The sequence below is a fragment of the Xenopus laevis genome, chromosome 2S (genome assembly GCF_017654675.1).
Source record: "Xenopus laevis strain J_2021 chromosome 2S, Xenopus_laevis_v10.1, whole genome shotgun sequence".
NCBI classification, from domain to species: domain Eukaryota; kingdom Metazoa; phylum Chordata; class Amphibia; order Anura; family Pipidae; genus Xenopus; species Xenopus laevis.
In genome coordinates this window covers 144,647,557-144,665,201 of record NC_054374.1, presented here as the reverse complement: position 1 = coordinate 144,665,201, position 17,645 = coordinate 144,647,557, and the positions used below count along the sequence as shown (strand labels likewise).

At 41.7% G+C, this 17,645-nt stretch overlaps 1 protein-coding gene across 4 annotated transcripts in view; it reads left to right on the top strand.

Annotated features, from left to right (window-relative positions):
- Positions 1-7,475: 7,475 nt before the first annotated feature.
- Positions 7,476-17,645, top strand: part of LOC108709943 (neurobeachin) — a 444,274-nt gene continuing 434,104 nt past the window's right edge. For all 4 annotated transcript variants that reach the window (XM_018250245.2, XM_018250244.2, XM_018250243.2 and 1 more), the window contains exon 1: positions 7,476-8,068. In XM_018250245.2, coding sequence (XP_018105734.1) covers positions 7,850-8,068 — 219 coding nt within the window. In that variant the 5' untranslated portion in view covers positions 7,476-7,849. The remainder of the gene's footprint in view (positions 8,069-17,645) is intronic.

Genomic DNA, 17,645 nt, shown 5'->3' with positions numbered 1-17,645 from the left:
GTGAAGCACCTGCGCTGCTCTGCCCCTAATTATAAACAGGGGAGCACCACCAGGGTCCCAAGGATTCCCCCAACCTCCGGGTCGTACCGCCTTTGTGCAGCCCTGCCTTTCTGACTGCACTCTGGTGCCATGCGCTAGTAAAGCCGCACTTCCGGTCGGGCGGTGATCAGGTTTTGCAATAATGCGAGTCCTCCGGCTTGAGAGCTCAGCGAGGCCAGAGTTGTAACTCCAGGGTGGGTGCGGCTGGAAGGCTTGTTTTGGGCCAAAAACGGAGCCTCTTCCCCACTGCGCTGTCTGGAGTGGGAAGTGCTGCAGGATATGGGGAAATTTGACTGGGGCCCCGGGAGTGCCTGAAATGTGCGTCTGCACTCGTGTGCTGTTGGCCACGCCCCCCAGACTTTCAGCTTTAATTCAGTGGGTTGAACAAAAAGATTGCATAAAAATGTGAGAAACTAAACCTTTTTTTTTACACAATCACTTCATTTCAGGGGCCCAAAAGTAATTGGACAAATTAAAAAACTGAAAATAAAATGTTAAAGGAGAAGGAAAGGTTAAAACTAAGTAAGCCTTATCAGAAAGGTCCATCTAAATATACCAGTAAACCCCAAAAGTTGCACTGCTCTGAGTCCCCTGTCAAAAGAAACACTGCATTTCTTTCCTTCTATTGTGTACACATGGGCTTCTGTATCAGACTTCCTGCCTTCAGTTTAAACCTCATTGCCCTGGGCAAGAGCATGCTCAGTTTGCTCCTCTTCCCCCACCTCCCTCCCTTCTCTACTGTAATCTGAGCCCAGAGCAGGGAGAGACTCAGGCAGGAAGTGATTTCACACCATGTTAATACTGCAGCTCCTATCCTAAACAAACAGAGAGTTTCTAGAGCTATTTACTCAGGTATGGTAAAACATTCTACAGAATAAATATAGCATTCTAGCTTGCACTATTGCAGCTAATCTATTGGCAATAAAATACCTCTGTAGCTTTCCTTCTCCTTTAATTTCTAATACTTGAAAACCCTTTGCTGGCAATGACTTCTCTTGAACTTATGGATATCACCAGCTGGGTTTCCTCCTTTTCAATGATCTGACAGGCCTTTACTGCAGTAGCTTTCAGTTGCTGTTTGTTTGTGGACCTTTCTGTCCAAAGTTTAGTCTTCAACAAGTGAAATGCAGCTCAATTGGGTTCAGATCAGGTGACTGACTTGGCCATTCAAGAATATTCAATTTCTTTGCTGTAATAAACCCCTGGGTTGCGTTGGTTGTTTGTTTTGGGTCATTATGAAACAACTCCCAATCAATTTGACTGCATTTAGATGTCTCTGAACACCTCATAATTCATTCGGCTGCTTCTGTCCTGTGTCACATTATCGATAAACACTAGTGTCCCAGTGCCACTGGCAGCGATGCACGCCCAAGCCATCACACTGCCTCCCAAATGTTTTACAGATGATGTGGTATGCTTTGGATCATGAGCTGTTCCACGCCTTCTCCATAATTTTTTCTTGCTGTCATTCTGGTAGAGGTTGATCTTGGTTTCATCTGTCCAAAGAATGTTTTCCAGAACTGTGCTGGCTTTTTTAGATTTTTTTTTTTTTTTAGCAAAGTCCAATCTAGCCTTTCTATTCTTGATGCTTATGAGTGGCTTGCACCTTGCAGTGCACCCTCTGTATCTACTTTCATGCAGTCTTCTCTTTATGGTAGACTAGGATATTGATACGCCTACCTCCTGGAGAGTGTTGTTCACTTTAAATTATATATAGGAATAGACAGCTTCCAGGCAGTAGTTATCAAACTGCAAGTGTTCTTTTATTAGCAGTGTAAACACTAAGGGGCACATTTACTTAGGGTCGAATATTGAGGGTTAATTGACCCTCGATATTCGACTGTCGAAGTTAAATCCTTCGACTTCGAATATCGAAGTCGAAGGATTTACTGCAATTTGTTTGATCGAACAATCGAAGGAAAAATAGTTCGATCGAATGATTAAATCCTTCGAATAGAACGATTCGATGGATTTTAATCCATCGAACGATTTTCCTTCGATTAGAAATTTGTTAGAAAGCCTATGAGGACCTTCCCCATAGGCTAACATTGATGTTCGGTAGGTTTTAGTTGGCGAAGTAGGGGGTCAAATAGTCGAACACTTTTTAGTTCGATTCGAAGTCGTAGTCGAAGGTCGAAGTAGCCAATTCGATGGTCGAAGTAGCCAAAAAAAACCTTCGAAATTCGAAGTATTTTTTCTTCTATTCATTCACTCGAGCTAAGTAAATGTGCCCCTATATGTTTCGGGTACAAACCCTTTCTCAAGTGTTGCTCACTTGTTTGGCTGTTGTGAAGGGGTTTGTCTTCACCATGGAAATCCATCCACCACTGCTGTCTTCCGTGGATGTCCAGGTCTTTTTGCGTTGCTGAGTTCACCAGTGCTTTCTTTCTTACTCAGGATGTACCAAACTGCTTTTGCCGCTCCTAATATTGTAGCAATTTCTCAGATAGGTTTTTTCTGTTTTTACAGCTATGGATGGCTTGTTTCACCTGCATGGTGAACTCCTTTGACCGCATGTTGACTGTTTACAGCAAAATCTTCCACATACACCCCCCCCCTCAAATCAACTCCAGGGCTTTTATCTGCTTCATTGATAATGACATAACGAAGGAGTCGCCCACACCTGCCCATGAAATAGCCTTTAAGTCAATTGTCCAATTATTTTTGAGCCCCTGAAATATTCCTCATATTTTTATGCAATCTTTTTGTTCAACCCACTGAATTAAAGCTGAAAGTCAGCAGTTCAACTGCTGTTTCGTTTAAAATTCATTGTGGTAATGTACAGAACCAAAATTTGAAAAAAACTTCTCTACGTCCAAAGATTTATGGACCTAACTGTATCTCTTTCTATCTTGCCACTACTGTTGAATTTCCACTACAAATAGCCCCTTCAATGTCATCTTACAGATGTTTTGTTGGAGTTATAATTGTAGACGGGCACAGCAATTGCAAACAGGCCTGGATCTGTGGAGAGGCTACCAGGGCCCAGGCCTAGGGTGGCAAGATTTTAGGGGGTGGCATGTTGCCCAACCACACACACATTGGTTCAGAAACACTGGGGATGCACAGGAGACACAATTGTTTTTTAAATTTCCCGTGCACCAGTCCCCATTGCTCTGGTCCCGAAGATTAACATTTGAGCAAATAAAAGGGAGGGGACAGGGGCGACACGCGATCGCGGGCCTAGTGGCACCTGCTATTTAAATCCAGCCCTGATTGCAGATTACTGACACCGTGTTGTGTTGAATACTGGTACAGGGATTTATATATTTACCATTTTTGGAGTAACACAGGATTTTATCTTTAAGTGAGAATAAATTTTCTGTTTCTGTTTATCTTCTGCATTAATAGAATGGAAATTATCAGATACTGAACATCATGGTCATATGACTTTTCTTTTGTAATTATGTCACAATGAAATGAGCAGACTTCTGATTCAATCACAGTGTTTCTGCATAATATTCAATCAGAATCAGCACAGTTTACCAAATATCAGAATGCAATTATTCTTACAGAATGTATAAAAGCCTAGCCACATCTCTGTAACCAGTAAAACTATTTCAGATGTGATTATTAATATGCATTGAGCAGCTACAGCTGTCTGATAACAAGCAATTGTTTTAGTCTGGGCTGCCTCTGTTCTCTATCACTTATAATAATAATATATTGGGAAGAGTTATTAAACTGCTGTAAAGTCATCTTTCCACTATCCGTGCACTTTGCTTTAGAATAGGTGGGGGCTGGAAGGGTATAAATACTGCAAAGTCTGTAGTATACATACATACATATATGACAAGTAGGTCAGTAGTCACAAGCATAAATATATTAGTGGCAAATTAGTTAAATTGTTAGTAATGTTCTATTTAGAGGGAATAGCCTTACCAGTATTATTGATAAAAGAGACATCAGTATATTACATATGTTATTTTTATGTTTTAATATATTATACCACCAAAGTATACTTTGTGATACTTTGGTGGTATAATAAATGGGATAAGCTCCACAACTGCATATAATTGTGTATGTGCGACTTCGTTAAAATACATGTCACACTGGCCTGGAGCTGCTTTGAAAGATCACCAACCCAACCACAGTGGCCCCCCCCACATAGTTGCAAACTGCCCCCCGCACACCCTCCCCAATGCTTACCTCCAAGCTGCTCCCCCTTCTCAAAACATACCCCCCTCCACACACCATGTACTGTACTTCCTATGCCTTTCCACTACCTACCTGTGGTGACAGGCAGTGGCAAAACTATAGAGGAAAAAGAAAAAACTTACACTCGCACACCCTGGCCGTCCAGAAACACACGAATCCCAGGTGCTCCTCGATGATAGAGGAATTTGGCAACCTCAGAAGCAACGTGGACACAGAACACACCGGCACAACATGGGTACTACTAGCAGGTATAACCTTGCTCGTTTATTGCGGATGCAACGTTTCGGGGCGTGACCCCTTTCTCAAAACTATAGAGGAAGCAGACCTTGCGGGGAGCCGGACCACAGGGTTGGCTTCCTCTATACCAGTGATCCCCAACCCAGGGGCATAACTATAGAGGAAGCAGACCCTGCAACTGCAGGGGGCCCAGGAGGTATAGGGGACCCATGATGCTCTAACTCGTACAGTTTCAATAAATATTGGTAAAACAGGTCAACCTCTAGACATATTCGGGGCATCAAAAAGAATTTGCTGTGGGGCCCAGTAATATCTAGTTACACCACTGCCCCAACCAGTAGCTCGCGAGCAACTTGTTGTTCACCAACACCTTGCATTTTGTTCCCAGTGTCCTCGAAGCAGGTGCTTATTTTTTAATTCATGGATTGGAGGCAAATTTTGGTTTCTATAATAAATAGATGTACTGCCATATAGGGCCTCCTGTAGGCTGCCAGTCCACCAAATAGTCAACCATAGCCCATATTTGCACCCCCAGGAACATTTTACATTGTTATGTTGCTCCTCAACTCTTTCTACATTTGAATGTGGCTCACTGGTAAAAAAAAGTTGGGGATCCCTGCTCTATATCATTAAAATCTCCCCACCCCAGGGGGGTTGCATGTGGGGGCAACTGAGCACACTGGACCCCTCTGAACATTTTTTTGGCAGAGGGGTCTGGGAATCTTGTTACGCCACTGTTGATGTCAGTTGAATCTTCCTGCAGGGTAAGCTTCTTCTACAAATGGGAACCTTATATATTTTACTGATAATGTTCATAAGACAATTCAAAAGCAGCAAGTAATAACATTTAGTTAGAAAATACATTCTCTTTTCTCTTTCTGCAGCGGACACTGATAAAATCCAGACATATTGTTTTGAAAGTTATTTTAGATTTATATAGGCTTCAATATGTCATGGTCCAGACATCGAGGAGACTTTGCGGTACAACCAATCTCCAATGTGAAAGCCGGAGGGAAGTATAAAATGCAGCTTGGTAAGAAACACCACGTGCAATATAATATATAGCACTATTTAACTATTCCTTTGCCATTGTTACAGATACATTGTAACATTACATTTTATACAGAACCTAGTCTAATTATTAGTCATCAGCGAATTAAAGGAACATTCCAGAAACAGAAAATTTCACATATCTAATAAAAAATTGTCTTCAAACTCAAAATCCTGATGCTGTGGCTCTCTGCCTCTGCCCAGTCAGCTCATACGACTGCAGGAATGAATCACTTCTTCAATAGAATTACTGGGAGCTGCACAGCAAACAGCTACACAGTCACTATACATAGATATAGATAGTATAAAAAAATTTGAATGTTTACAGTTTTTGGCATTCGGACTTTAATAAATAACCCCCCCCCCTTATTGTTATTTCTACTTTTCATTGCTCATCTTTATATTCAGGCCTCTCCTATTCATATTCCTGTCTCTAATTCAAATCAATATAATTCAAATCAATATAGCAACCATATTGCTGAAACGGCAAACTGGAGAGCTGCTGAATAAAAAGCTAAATAACCCCAAAACTACAAATCATAAAAAATGAAAACCAATCGCAAATTGCCTTAAAGGGTAAGGCATTTTTCAGTAGCAGTATGCACAAAATGTCTCTGTCTTAAATATATTGATAATGGGTTGAGTGCAGAGGAATCTTGTATTTGTCTATATGTATTTTGTGGTCACAGCCTCATTGCACCCCCGCCTAATGGTTTTAAAAATGTACTTTTTCTTGTTTGTTAAACACTCTACATCATACTAGTAGACGTTAATTTCAAAGTGAACAAGCCCTCTAAGAGAGAGCAGCCCAAATCAGACCTTGAAGGGAGCCTGAGCAATTGATACAATGCCAAGCTGGGCTTGAACCCACGAAGCGTGAAAACCCCTATACATAGGGGCATATTTATCAAAGGTCGAATTTCGAATTGAAAAAACTTCAAAAAGACCAACCGAAATTAAGTCGTAGTTTTTTTTTTTTGGTCAAATAGGTCCGTATTCGACCAAATTCGAATCGTATGAATCAAAGGAATATCGCAATCGATCGAATTTGATTCGAATTTTTCACCAAAAAAACCTTTGATTTTTTAAAGTCCACCAATTGACTCCAAATAGGTTCTAGGAGGTCCCCCATAGGCTAAAACAGCAATTCGGCAGGTTTTAGATGGCGAATGGTCGAAGTCGAATTTTTAAAGTGACAGTACATGATAAATTTCAATATTGAAATTACATTTCAAATTCGAAATCGAATTTGGACTATTCCCTAGTCTTGCTACACAAAGGGGCAGATTTATCAAGGGTCGAATTCCGAAGTTGAAAATACTTCGAAATCCGACCATCGAATCGAATTACTTCGACTTCGAATATCGAAGTCGAAGGTTCTTTTCATCGAATTTGGCCATTTGTGGTCGACGATTAAATCCTTCGAATTGCACGATTCAAAGGATTTCAGCGATGGATCAAACGATTTCTCTTCGACTTCAAAAAACGTAGAAAGCTGCTCTAGAAGGTCCCCATAGGCTAACATAGCACTTCGGCGGGTTTAATTTGGCGAAGTTTTTGTTAAAGAGACAGTACTTTGATTATCGAATGGTCGAATATTCAAACTATTTTACTTTGAATCGAATTCGAAGTATCCTATTCGATGGTCGAAGTATCCAAAAAATTACTTCGAATTTTCTTTACTTCGAACATTCCCTCAAATTCAACTCTTGATAAATCTGCCCCAAAAAATAGCTCGAAATTCGAATTCTTTTCATTCGACCTTTGATAAATCTGCCCCATAGATTTCTGTAAGGCGGATAATATATGTGGCCAGCAGAGCCGCTATAGAGTATTCAGAGAATAAATGGATTCAGCAGAGACTCAGTACATGGGACAATCCCGCTCAGCGCACCGGCAGCTCCTGATACACCTGCTCACCTGTCCATCCCGCGGTCGCTAGGCGTGCTCGGCCCCGCCCATCTAGAAGCCCCGGCGCAGGCGCAGTACAAGGTACCGCAGGCAGGGGGCGTCAACATGGCGGAGGAGTGAGCGGCGTCTGGTCTTATCACAACAACGCCAGCTGCAGCCGCCGCAGGATTGGGTGCACCGTTATCTACCCATCAGCGCATCCACACTCGGCCTCTAGTGCTTCCTCCGTGCCTTCTCCTGCTTCTCCCGCGTTACATGAGTGAGGGGCAGGCAGGTGGGTGATGGAGGGGGGCTCGGCGCTGGCACAATCCATCCCCCAGGGAACGGGGCGAAGGCAGTGAAGTGGCCGCGCTGCCTCCTCCTTCTCCTGATTGGAATAGAGCAGTCGGGGTGACTCATCCCGTTACTCGGAGGAATTGAGCGCAAGGAGCCCGGAGCGCGTTACTGGGGGAGGATGGCTACCGAGAAAGCCCTTGTGGGGGTCGGCTGTACGGACAGGGACGTGCCCGGTGTATCATGTGCCGGTGGCTCCGGATCCATGGTCCTGCCCGGCGGGGTGATCAACCCGTCTGTCCCCATCCGCAACATGAGGATGAAATTCGCTGTTCTCATTGGGCTCATCCAGGTCGGGGAGGTCAGCAACAGAGACATCGTGGAGACTGTGTTAAACCTGGTAAGGAAGCGCCCGGCCATTGGGGGGTTAATACTGAGCTGTCCCCCCTGCAGAGTCTGGGTGGTGAGGCCCGTGGGACAGGTGTGAGATATGGGTGCAGGGATCCGACCATTTCCAAGGGAGGGGGGTGCTAGGGGACAGCTCCTGGAATAAGACAGCTGTAGTTTCTAGTCAGGTCTGATGAGCGCTACATCCCAGGCACCTGCTGTTCTACTGCTGGGTAACAAGGGGTTAAAGATCCACTGGTTTAGACTGATGGTCCCAGTGGGACACTTGGTTTGATCCTTGCACATGTTGTGGTTACCATGTTAGCTGCCTCGTTGGCATGTGTTGGAGAGTCCTGGAATAGATGGGGTCATGCCTGTGGCCAGGGGCTCTATTGCTGGTGGTCAGGCAGTGCCGCTGCACCCTTATACCCTCTGCTTATTAACTTGGTATGGGTGGGGGGTGACTCTTCTTCATTCTACACCCTTATATCCTCTGCTCATTAACTTGGTATGGGTGGGGGGTGACTCTTCTTCATTCTGCACCCTTATACCCTCTGCTCATTAACTTGTTATGGGTGTGGGGGGGTGACTCTTCTTCATTCTGCACCCTTATACCCTCTGCTCATTAACTTGGCATGGGTGGGGGGGTGACTCTTCTCCATTGTATGCAGACGCTGCTGTGGGCACCACTGTGTGTGCTTGCTTCTTTTCAGCAGACTGTCGAGGATGACTTAATTTTATGCAACTAATGCCCTTGTGTTGTCCATTGATTATCATGTGCCCTTCCAGCTTTCTAGAGCTCCCAGCATCCTCTGCAGGCAGTTTGTTGTAGTTCTGTCAGCCTACATCTATAACCCACTGACTGCAAGTGCATGGGGGGGGGTCACTAGCCTATTTTATTACCCTTTGTTTGAACCTCCAGGCATCCGGTTAAGTTTTGGGCAGAATTGTGTGCACTGCTCATTACCAGACAGCAGAGGCACGCAGCAGAATGTTAAAGGAGCCATGCCCTACCCAGGACTGGTGCTGTAGGCCGGCATCCTGTTTCACAGCACTTTATCAGTGTCTTCCTTTCTGGCTTTCATCTCATTTAAACATCATTATTTATAGGTTCCTTATCAATGTGACACTCATTCAGCTCATATATATACAATCTGCCTATATATATACCACATATATCATTATTAGACATTGATCAGCTGCTTTCTTGATGTGCTCTTAGGTACATAATATATACAACCCTGTTTTTGGAACTGATCCCCCCTCAGTCATTGTTTTAGACATATCTGCAAGGCTAATTTTAGTGTAGGGCACTCACTGGCTCAAAGGGGCATTTAATTCAAATATCATTTTATTTTGTACCTATTCTTCGTTGTATTATTATTTGCTTCAAGCTGTTGATGACATGTGAGCTCAAAGTTCTCTTGTGGGGAATTGTAGTTCAGCAGTCGTGGTCTGATTGATGTTATCCCTATCTAGGGTGAGGGCTCAAGTTCTTCTGCATTGCAAGGGGCTTTTCTTCTGTAACTCCTGGGCCCCTGTATATGTGAGATAACCAGCTTATGTGACTCTCCCACCCTCTGCATAGCATGGTATCTCCCAAGGCTGCCGCTGAATGAAATTCTGCCCATAAAGTGTGCAGGTGCCAGGAACTCCAGTAGATATGAATACAGGCCTATATACAGGCAGTAAGTGTTCTATTTATTCTATTGTTGGTGAAACATGGTTCCATGTGTGACCTAACCCTCCCTCCCCCCACCTGTATCTATAGAATCCAGTGTCTCCCATTGAAAGGACTGCTGCTTGTTGGGATATAAAGACAACTAGGAAGCATTGTATCATCTGGGGATGTGCTGGGTTTACAGCTTTAGTATTAATTAAAGATATACTGCTGAACTGGTAGCTAGCTGATGTGCTTTGTATATTTGCCTTGGAACAAAACACAAGGAGCATTAGAGGAAATGCAAATACTGATCCATTATCCAGAAAGCTCTGAATTATGGAAAGGCGGTCACTCCATTTTATCCAAATAACCCACATTTTAAAAAATGATTTCCTTTTTTTCTGTAATAATAAAGCAGTAGCTTGTACTTGATCCAAACTAATATATAATTAATCGTTATTGGGGACAGAACCAGCCTATTGGGTTTATTTAATGTTTACATGATTTTCTAGCAGACTTAAGGCATGAAGATCTAAATTATGGAATGATTCATTGTCCAGAAAACACTAGGTCCCTAGCATTCTGGATAACCGGTCCCATACCTGTACCAAGCACTAAGCCTTAAACTGTTACCTTATCTGGCTGAGGTGTAGCATTATCTGGATATTTTATTGTTTTTGTCCCCATCTTCCTGGCATTTAAATTCATTGTTGGAAGGTTCCCATACAAAGTGCAGTGCACCTCTGGATATTTGCCATTCGCTTACTTCAGAAGATAAAGGTATAATGTAAGCCTGTAGCTGCCCATGTGCCAGTAATGTTTATTTGTATGTCATTTAGCGCATGGCTGCCTATTCTGAGACTAGTTGGTTGTTGTGGCACTGCAACTCTCAGAATTCTATGAAGGCTACTGAGAAATAAGAGCGAATTTCAGCCTGCCATAATTTTATTCTGTAAAAAGCCACTGCTTTTTTTTTTTTCTTTTTACCACCAATAATACTACGCACTGTAGTAAAGTAAATACCTTGTTACTACTGTCCTTTTGAATTAAAGGAACAGTAACACCAAAAAATTAAATTGTTTTAAGGTAATGAAAATATCATGCAGTGTTGCCCTGCACTGGTAAAACTGATGTGTTTGCTTCAGAAATACTGCTATAGTTCATATAAACAAGCTGCTGTGTAGCAATGGTAGAAACTGAAAAAAGACTATATGGCACAGGATAAATAGTGGATAACAGATACCACCATTATGTTTTGAATGGCTGCCCCCATTGCTACACAGCAGCTTATTTATATAAACAATAGTAGTGTTTCTGAAGCAAACACAGCAGTTTTACCAGTGCAGGGCAACACTGCATTATATTTTCATCACTTTAAAACACTTTCATTTTTCTGTTCCTAACAGATGTTTAGCTACACCTACAACTGGCAGTGGGAGTTCTTACATATGAAACAGTTTGCTTTCTACATAAATAAAACAGTAGGTTTCTACACTAGAACCATACCAAAATAACAAACTGTGACAATAAACTATTGGATAGAAGGATAAAACATGAGAAGAGTGAAGTGATTTAAGCCAAAGCAGTGGAAGGAAGTTACAATGCAATCCCTGGAGTAAAATGACTGCTGTGCATTAGAAAGGAACCCTACACACACACACAGAGTAATGAGCTGCCGCTGGACACACAATGCCTCGGCATCTGACAATGCACAGTGTAAATTCAGACCAATACACAAGGAGTGGTTTAGGCGTATCACAATAATGACCTGGGAATGTGCAGATGTCACTTATGGCAAATCCTAAGGCCACCTGACCATTTGTAGCACGTACACAATATTTATTTTAGATTTGGGATAATGGGTAGAAATGAAAGATTTGCTCTTCAACAACATCAAGGGGCAGATTTACTATGGGTCGAATATCGAGGGTTAATTAACCCTCGATATTCGACTGGGAACTAAAATCGTTCGACTTCGAATATCGAAGTTGAATGATTTTGCGCAAATCCTGCGATCGAAGGAAAATCCTTCGATCAAAAAATCACAGGCAAGCCTACGGGGACCTTCCCCATAGGCTAACATTGACTTCGGTAGGTTTTATCTACCGAAGTAGGTGGTCGAAGTATTTTTTAAAGAGACAGTACTTCGATTATCGAATGGTCGAATAGTCGAACGATTTTTACTTCGAATCGTTCGAATTCGATCGAATTTAACCAATTCGATGGTCGAAGTACCCAAAAAATACTTCGAAATTCGAATTTTTTTACATTCGAATTCTTCACTCAAATTTTGCACTGGTAAAACTGATGTGTTTGCTTCAGAAACACTACTATAGTTCATATAAACAAGCTGCTTGTAGCAATGGCAGAAATTGGAAAAAGTCTATATGGCACAGGTTAAATAGTGGATAACAGCTAACACCATTATGTTCTACAGAGCTTATCTGCTGTGTAACCTGAGCCTTTTCTCCTTTGAATGGCTGCCCCCATTGCTGCACAGCAGCTTATTTATATGAACTATAGTAGTGTTTCTGAAGCAAACACAGTAGTTTTACCAGTGCAGGGCAACACTGTATTATATTTTTATTACCGTAAAACACTTATTTTTTGATGTTACTGTTCCTTTAAGTTCATGTGGGCCCCAGGCATTGCAGGAAGGCTGCAGCCTTAACATAAGAGGGATGAAAATAATGTAATTCAGGGATGTCTATACTGTGATCTGTGAAGCTGTTGTTCAACTCCCAGCATCCCCCTGCCAGACTTTTGGATGCTAATAGGTTGCTTCAAGTTGTCAGCTCAACAGCTTATGAGAGAGAGAGAGAGAATTTTTATCATATCATAGTCCTTTACATATAAAATTAATGACATGTATAAAGATGTATTTATAAATATTTGTCCCACACAGGGCAAATTCCCTTTCTGTCTTTTAAAACAGACCCTGAGTACTTTTTTTCCTTTTTGACCTGCTTGCATTTACAGTTGTTGCAATGTGCAACTTTGTTGCAGGAAGGCCTTGTGGTAGTTTTCAAGATTAAATACCGCCTTTGTCAGCAGACGTTCTCTGACTCTCCTGGATTCATTGTTTCAAGCCCCAAAGATATCTATAATTTCACATTAACTTACAATGGTATTATTAAAGGTGCCAACTATTTTATGCCAATTATACAAATCAAGGACCCTGGTAAAAATATCACAATCTTCACTCTTTGACTTAATGATAATTATATTATTTATTATTACCACAAGTATCCTAAGATCCTAATCACAGATATCTAGGCATGACTGGTTGTTCAAAACTATACTAATATTTTATATAAAATAGAAACATTTAACTAAAGTCTATCTAAGCCTTTTCTACTTATAGTAGCAGTAAAACACAATAACAATCACTCGCCTAATAGTTATTTATTATTTAGTAATTTTCTTTCTGGCCAGAATCCCAGTAGACTGATCTGTTATGGATTTTAGACCCTTATTAATAAGGCTTGCTCTTCTTATCACACTAGTCATCAGTACTGATTGAATACGAACGTTCAGTATGATTGTATTGCTGGAGTTTTAAGCTGGCCATAGACGCAAAGGTACGAACCTATGGTACGAATCGAGGATTCGTATGATTTTCGGACCGTGTGAGAAGAGTCCCGACATTTTTTGTCCGGCGGATATCGGTCATTTGGTCAATCGGACAGTTTGATTTTTTCCCGATCCGTTCTGCTGGAGCCCATTGCGCTCTCATCGTAATCCGATCGTTCGATATAGCCATGCCCGTTAGTGGCATATCGGGGAAAGCTCGGCTCGTTTGGCGATGTTGCCAAACGAGCGGATCTTTGCGTCTATGGCCACCTTTAGGGTGGGAAGCTTGCCGTGCTGTTTCCCCAGCTGCTGCTGTCCAAAACATAGCTGATACACAGGCTTGCCCAGCATCTGTGTAAGAGCAACTGGATCCCCCTTGCTTTTTGTATAAACTACACACCTAATAAACTGAGCCAAAATTCTTCTCCTCTACTTGTGTCCCAACTTGAACCCACTGCTGATTTCACAGAGGTGAAGGGGTTACACGTTAAGAATAAGAGGGCAAGTCCAGCAATAAATTGGCTAATTAGAGTCTGGGGCTCCATCCGTTCACCTAACTCAAGCTTACAGGTTCTATAAGATTTAGATGCATGCATCCTTAGGGCTCTTACTGATGAGCCGTTGAAGCTGGGTGCTTCCCTGCGTTCCCTTTTTCTGCATTCAGCCACAGGGGAGCGCAGGAATAGGTGCATTACGTTTTTTCCAATGGGGCTGTACTCACACAGGCGCGTGTAGGCGCCGAACGCAGGTTGAGACGCAACATGCTGCATTTTTCCTGCGTTCCGCGCCTACACGCGCCTGTGTAAGTACAGCCCCATTGGAAAAAATGTAATGCGTCTATTCCTGCGCTCCCCTGCGGCTGAACGCAGAAAAATGGAAAGCAGGGGAGCGCAGCTTCAACGACTCGTCAGTAAGAGCCCTTACTGTGCAACAACAAGCAACCCCTCTGTTTATTTAAGTGACTTTTTGTTCCACCTTTCAAATTGCCACATCACCTAAGCTTTAGCCAACCTGGCACAAGTGCTTTCTGCCAAATGCATTGTTTTATGCCAAGCGAGGTTGGGGAAACCTCTATGATAAGTGAAAACTAAGATCATGTTTATCTGACATTTTCTTAGTCCTTGATGAATGTGTGATTTATGATCCTTTACAACACCAAGTTATCTCAGCTTGTAAGGTTCTTAATATGTGGTGCAGGTATGGGACCTGTTATCCTGAATGATCGGGACCTGGGGTTTTCCGGATAATGAATCTTTCTGTAATTTGGATCTTCATGCCTTAAGTCTACTGGAAAATGTAACATTAAATAAACCCAACAGGCTGGTTTTGCATCCAGTAAAGATTAATTGTATATTAGTTTGGATCAAATACAAGCTACTGTATTATTATTACAGAGAAAAAATATTTTTTTTTTTAAAGATTTGGATTATTTGATTATAATGTAGTCTATGGGAAATGGGCTTTCTGTAATTCAGAGCTTTCTGGGTAACGGGTTTCCGGATAATGGATTTCATACCGGTATGTTTTCTTTTATACTGTTGTGTGCACTGGAATTACAGACACAACTTTACTTTTAAACGTCACTTAAGAAATATGTTTTAGTGATAATTATTTTTAATTATGAGCAACTTCTCCAATATACATACACTTATATTTTTTTTGTAAATCAAATTGGTTCTGACTCTTGAAGCATTTGCCCTGGGAGGCAGCTAACAGCTGCCTTTAATGAAACTCAGGGATTCTGCTGGGCAGAGGCAAATATAAGCAATTTATCAACTAAAGCTCCCCATAGACATGACGATTCTTCTTGCCGAACGACCGATTTTAGGGAAGTCCGACCAATCCTTCGAAATTATCGTGTGGTTAGTGGGATTCGAACGATCGTACATCTTATGATTTTTCAGCCGACATCTGGCAGGAAATTGATCGGCCAGGTCAAAAAATCTTTGTTGGTCCCAGTGCAATGTATCTATGTTTGCAGGGCCAAGCAGGCATCTACCCTTTGTTTTCCTGGCAAATTGGTCTTTTTAGTTGATGGTAAATTCGTACAATCGTTCCGAGAAGGATCTGATCTTTTAAAAATCTCAACATCTATGGCCAGCTTAAATGTATCATTTAAAACAGTTTACAGTCAGTGACGGTCTGAAAACAACGGATTTAAAAAAAGCGGTGGAAGGGTGAACAACCCCTTTAAGTTATATGTTCTTACTCTGATTTCAGATTATTGTGCGATAGTACTTTCTACGGATACAATGATCTGCCCATATCTACAAACACATGGATCGAACCCTGACTTATGGGCATAAAGAAGGGTTTATATATTGGGTAGACGAGTGCTGTCTCATTCCCATGTACTAGAAAAGTACCCCAGGCAAACATTGTACACAATTGTAAATAGAAATGTTCCTTTTTTTAGCCTTGTTAATTGTTTGTGTGTTCCACTACTTCCTTTTCCTTCCTCATGTCATAGTGCAATTCCTTAGCTGCTGCCATAGTGCAGCGCACCAGAATGCTTTTTTCTGTTTCAGTGTTGGAGTTCACAAAGAATGGTTAATGTGTTATTTCTGGCCTGAGGCTGCCTAAAATAGCTTTCTAGCCAGCTTCTTTCTCCTCCCAGCCATGTAACTAGCACTGAGTGAATTTTTCAAAATGTAATTCTTGGTGACTGCAGAAATGTGAGGCCAGGGTTCATGCACTCGCCTTGCCCGCCTTCTCCCATTCCCATTTGCATCCTGGAACTAGCGCAAAAAATAAATAAAAATAAAAGCTATATGGGCCCCTGAGACTGGACCCCTAGGCAAGCCTGTGCGTTAATTTACCCCTGTAAAGGGGCAGTTCAACTTTAGTTTAATTTTTCGTATGATGTAGACAGTGATGTTCTAAGACCATTTGTAGCTGGCTTTTTTTTCAATTTTTTGTTATTTTTGAAGTTTTTGTTTAGCATTTCTCCAGTTTAGATTTTTAGTAGCTATCTGGTTGCTGGGATCCATCTTATGTTAGCCACCAGGCAGTGATTTAAAAGAGTGGTGAATAGGATAGTGGCTGAATAGAAAGAAAGTGACAATAAAATTGTAACCTCACTGTTATAGTAACCCAGCACAAACAGCATTTTGAAATTTTTAGCTGAAATGTGGCAATTTATTTCATTTAGAAAAGGGAGCCCAGCACCCACCAATATGCACTGTATTGGCCCATATCAAATAGGTATATATTTGTTATACTAACACAGCAGTGACTCTTGGTATGTGCTAGGCCTCTTACTTCTATATGAACTACATTGATTGACATGGCTGTAACCCTCTTTGTAGACATCTAGTGTGAGATTTGCTAATTACCATATCCCATCTTCTGTCAAATGCTAATTGGCATACGTCAACGTTTGCGGACTATGACATCACCAAGGTATTTGGGCTTTTAAAATGAATAAATGCTCACTAGAATATTTTGCATCACACTGATAAGCAGTAATGTGGTATTGCTTTGCACAGCGCAAGCTTGCGTATTATACTCATACCTGCAGAACAAATGCAAAATCATTCCGTGTGGGGGTTTTATACCGTCCCACACCGAGTAAAAACCTGGCACATGGTTTACTGAATAAAGGAAATGTGTGACTTTTGCGTTTTTAACAGCATTTTTAAAGGGTAAGTGAGAGCAGGCCCAGAGAGGCTGTATACAGTAACTATTTATTGGGCCTGTAGAGGGCTGTTTGGGCCTCTGTGTACTTGAAAAGCCACGGTCTATTTTCAACATCTGTTCATACTTCAAAAGGTCCAATTAAAAAAAAACCAAAAAAACCCCACAGTTAATTATAAATTTCTGATTCTCTCTTTAGAAAAAATTGCTTGGATTGTTTTGTAGGAACCACTGACGAGCGGTTGTAGCTGCGCTCCCCTGCCCAGGCTACGGTTGTTACACCTATGCAAACTGTTGAGTCATCTTGGCCATTGGCTTATTTAAGCACTAGTTGTTTGTTAATCATAATATTTTTTATGAATTTAGTCATACTATTTATTGCCTCTTATAATGGTAATTTTTGCATTCATTTTATAATCTTTTTTTTTATATATTTTATACCTTTTGATATAGTCAGAGCTGTCTGGCAAGGGACTGTGATTGGTGTAGGCCAGTGATCCCCAACCAGTGGCTCGTGAGCAACATGTTGCTCTCAGTGGTCTCAAAACATTTTCTTCTTTTTGAATTCCTGGCTTAGGGCTCTTACTGACGAGCGGTTGAAGCTGCGCTCCCCTGCGTTCCCGTTTTTTCTGCGTTCAGCCGCAAGGGAGCACAGGAATAGACACATTACATTTTTTCCAATGGGGCTGTACTCACACAGGCTCATGTAGGCGCCGAA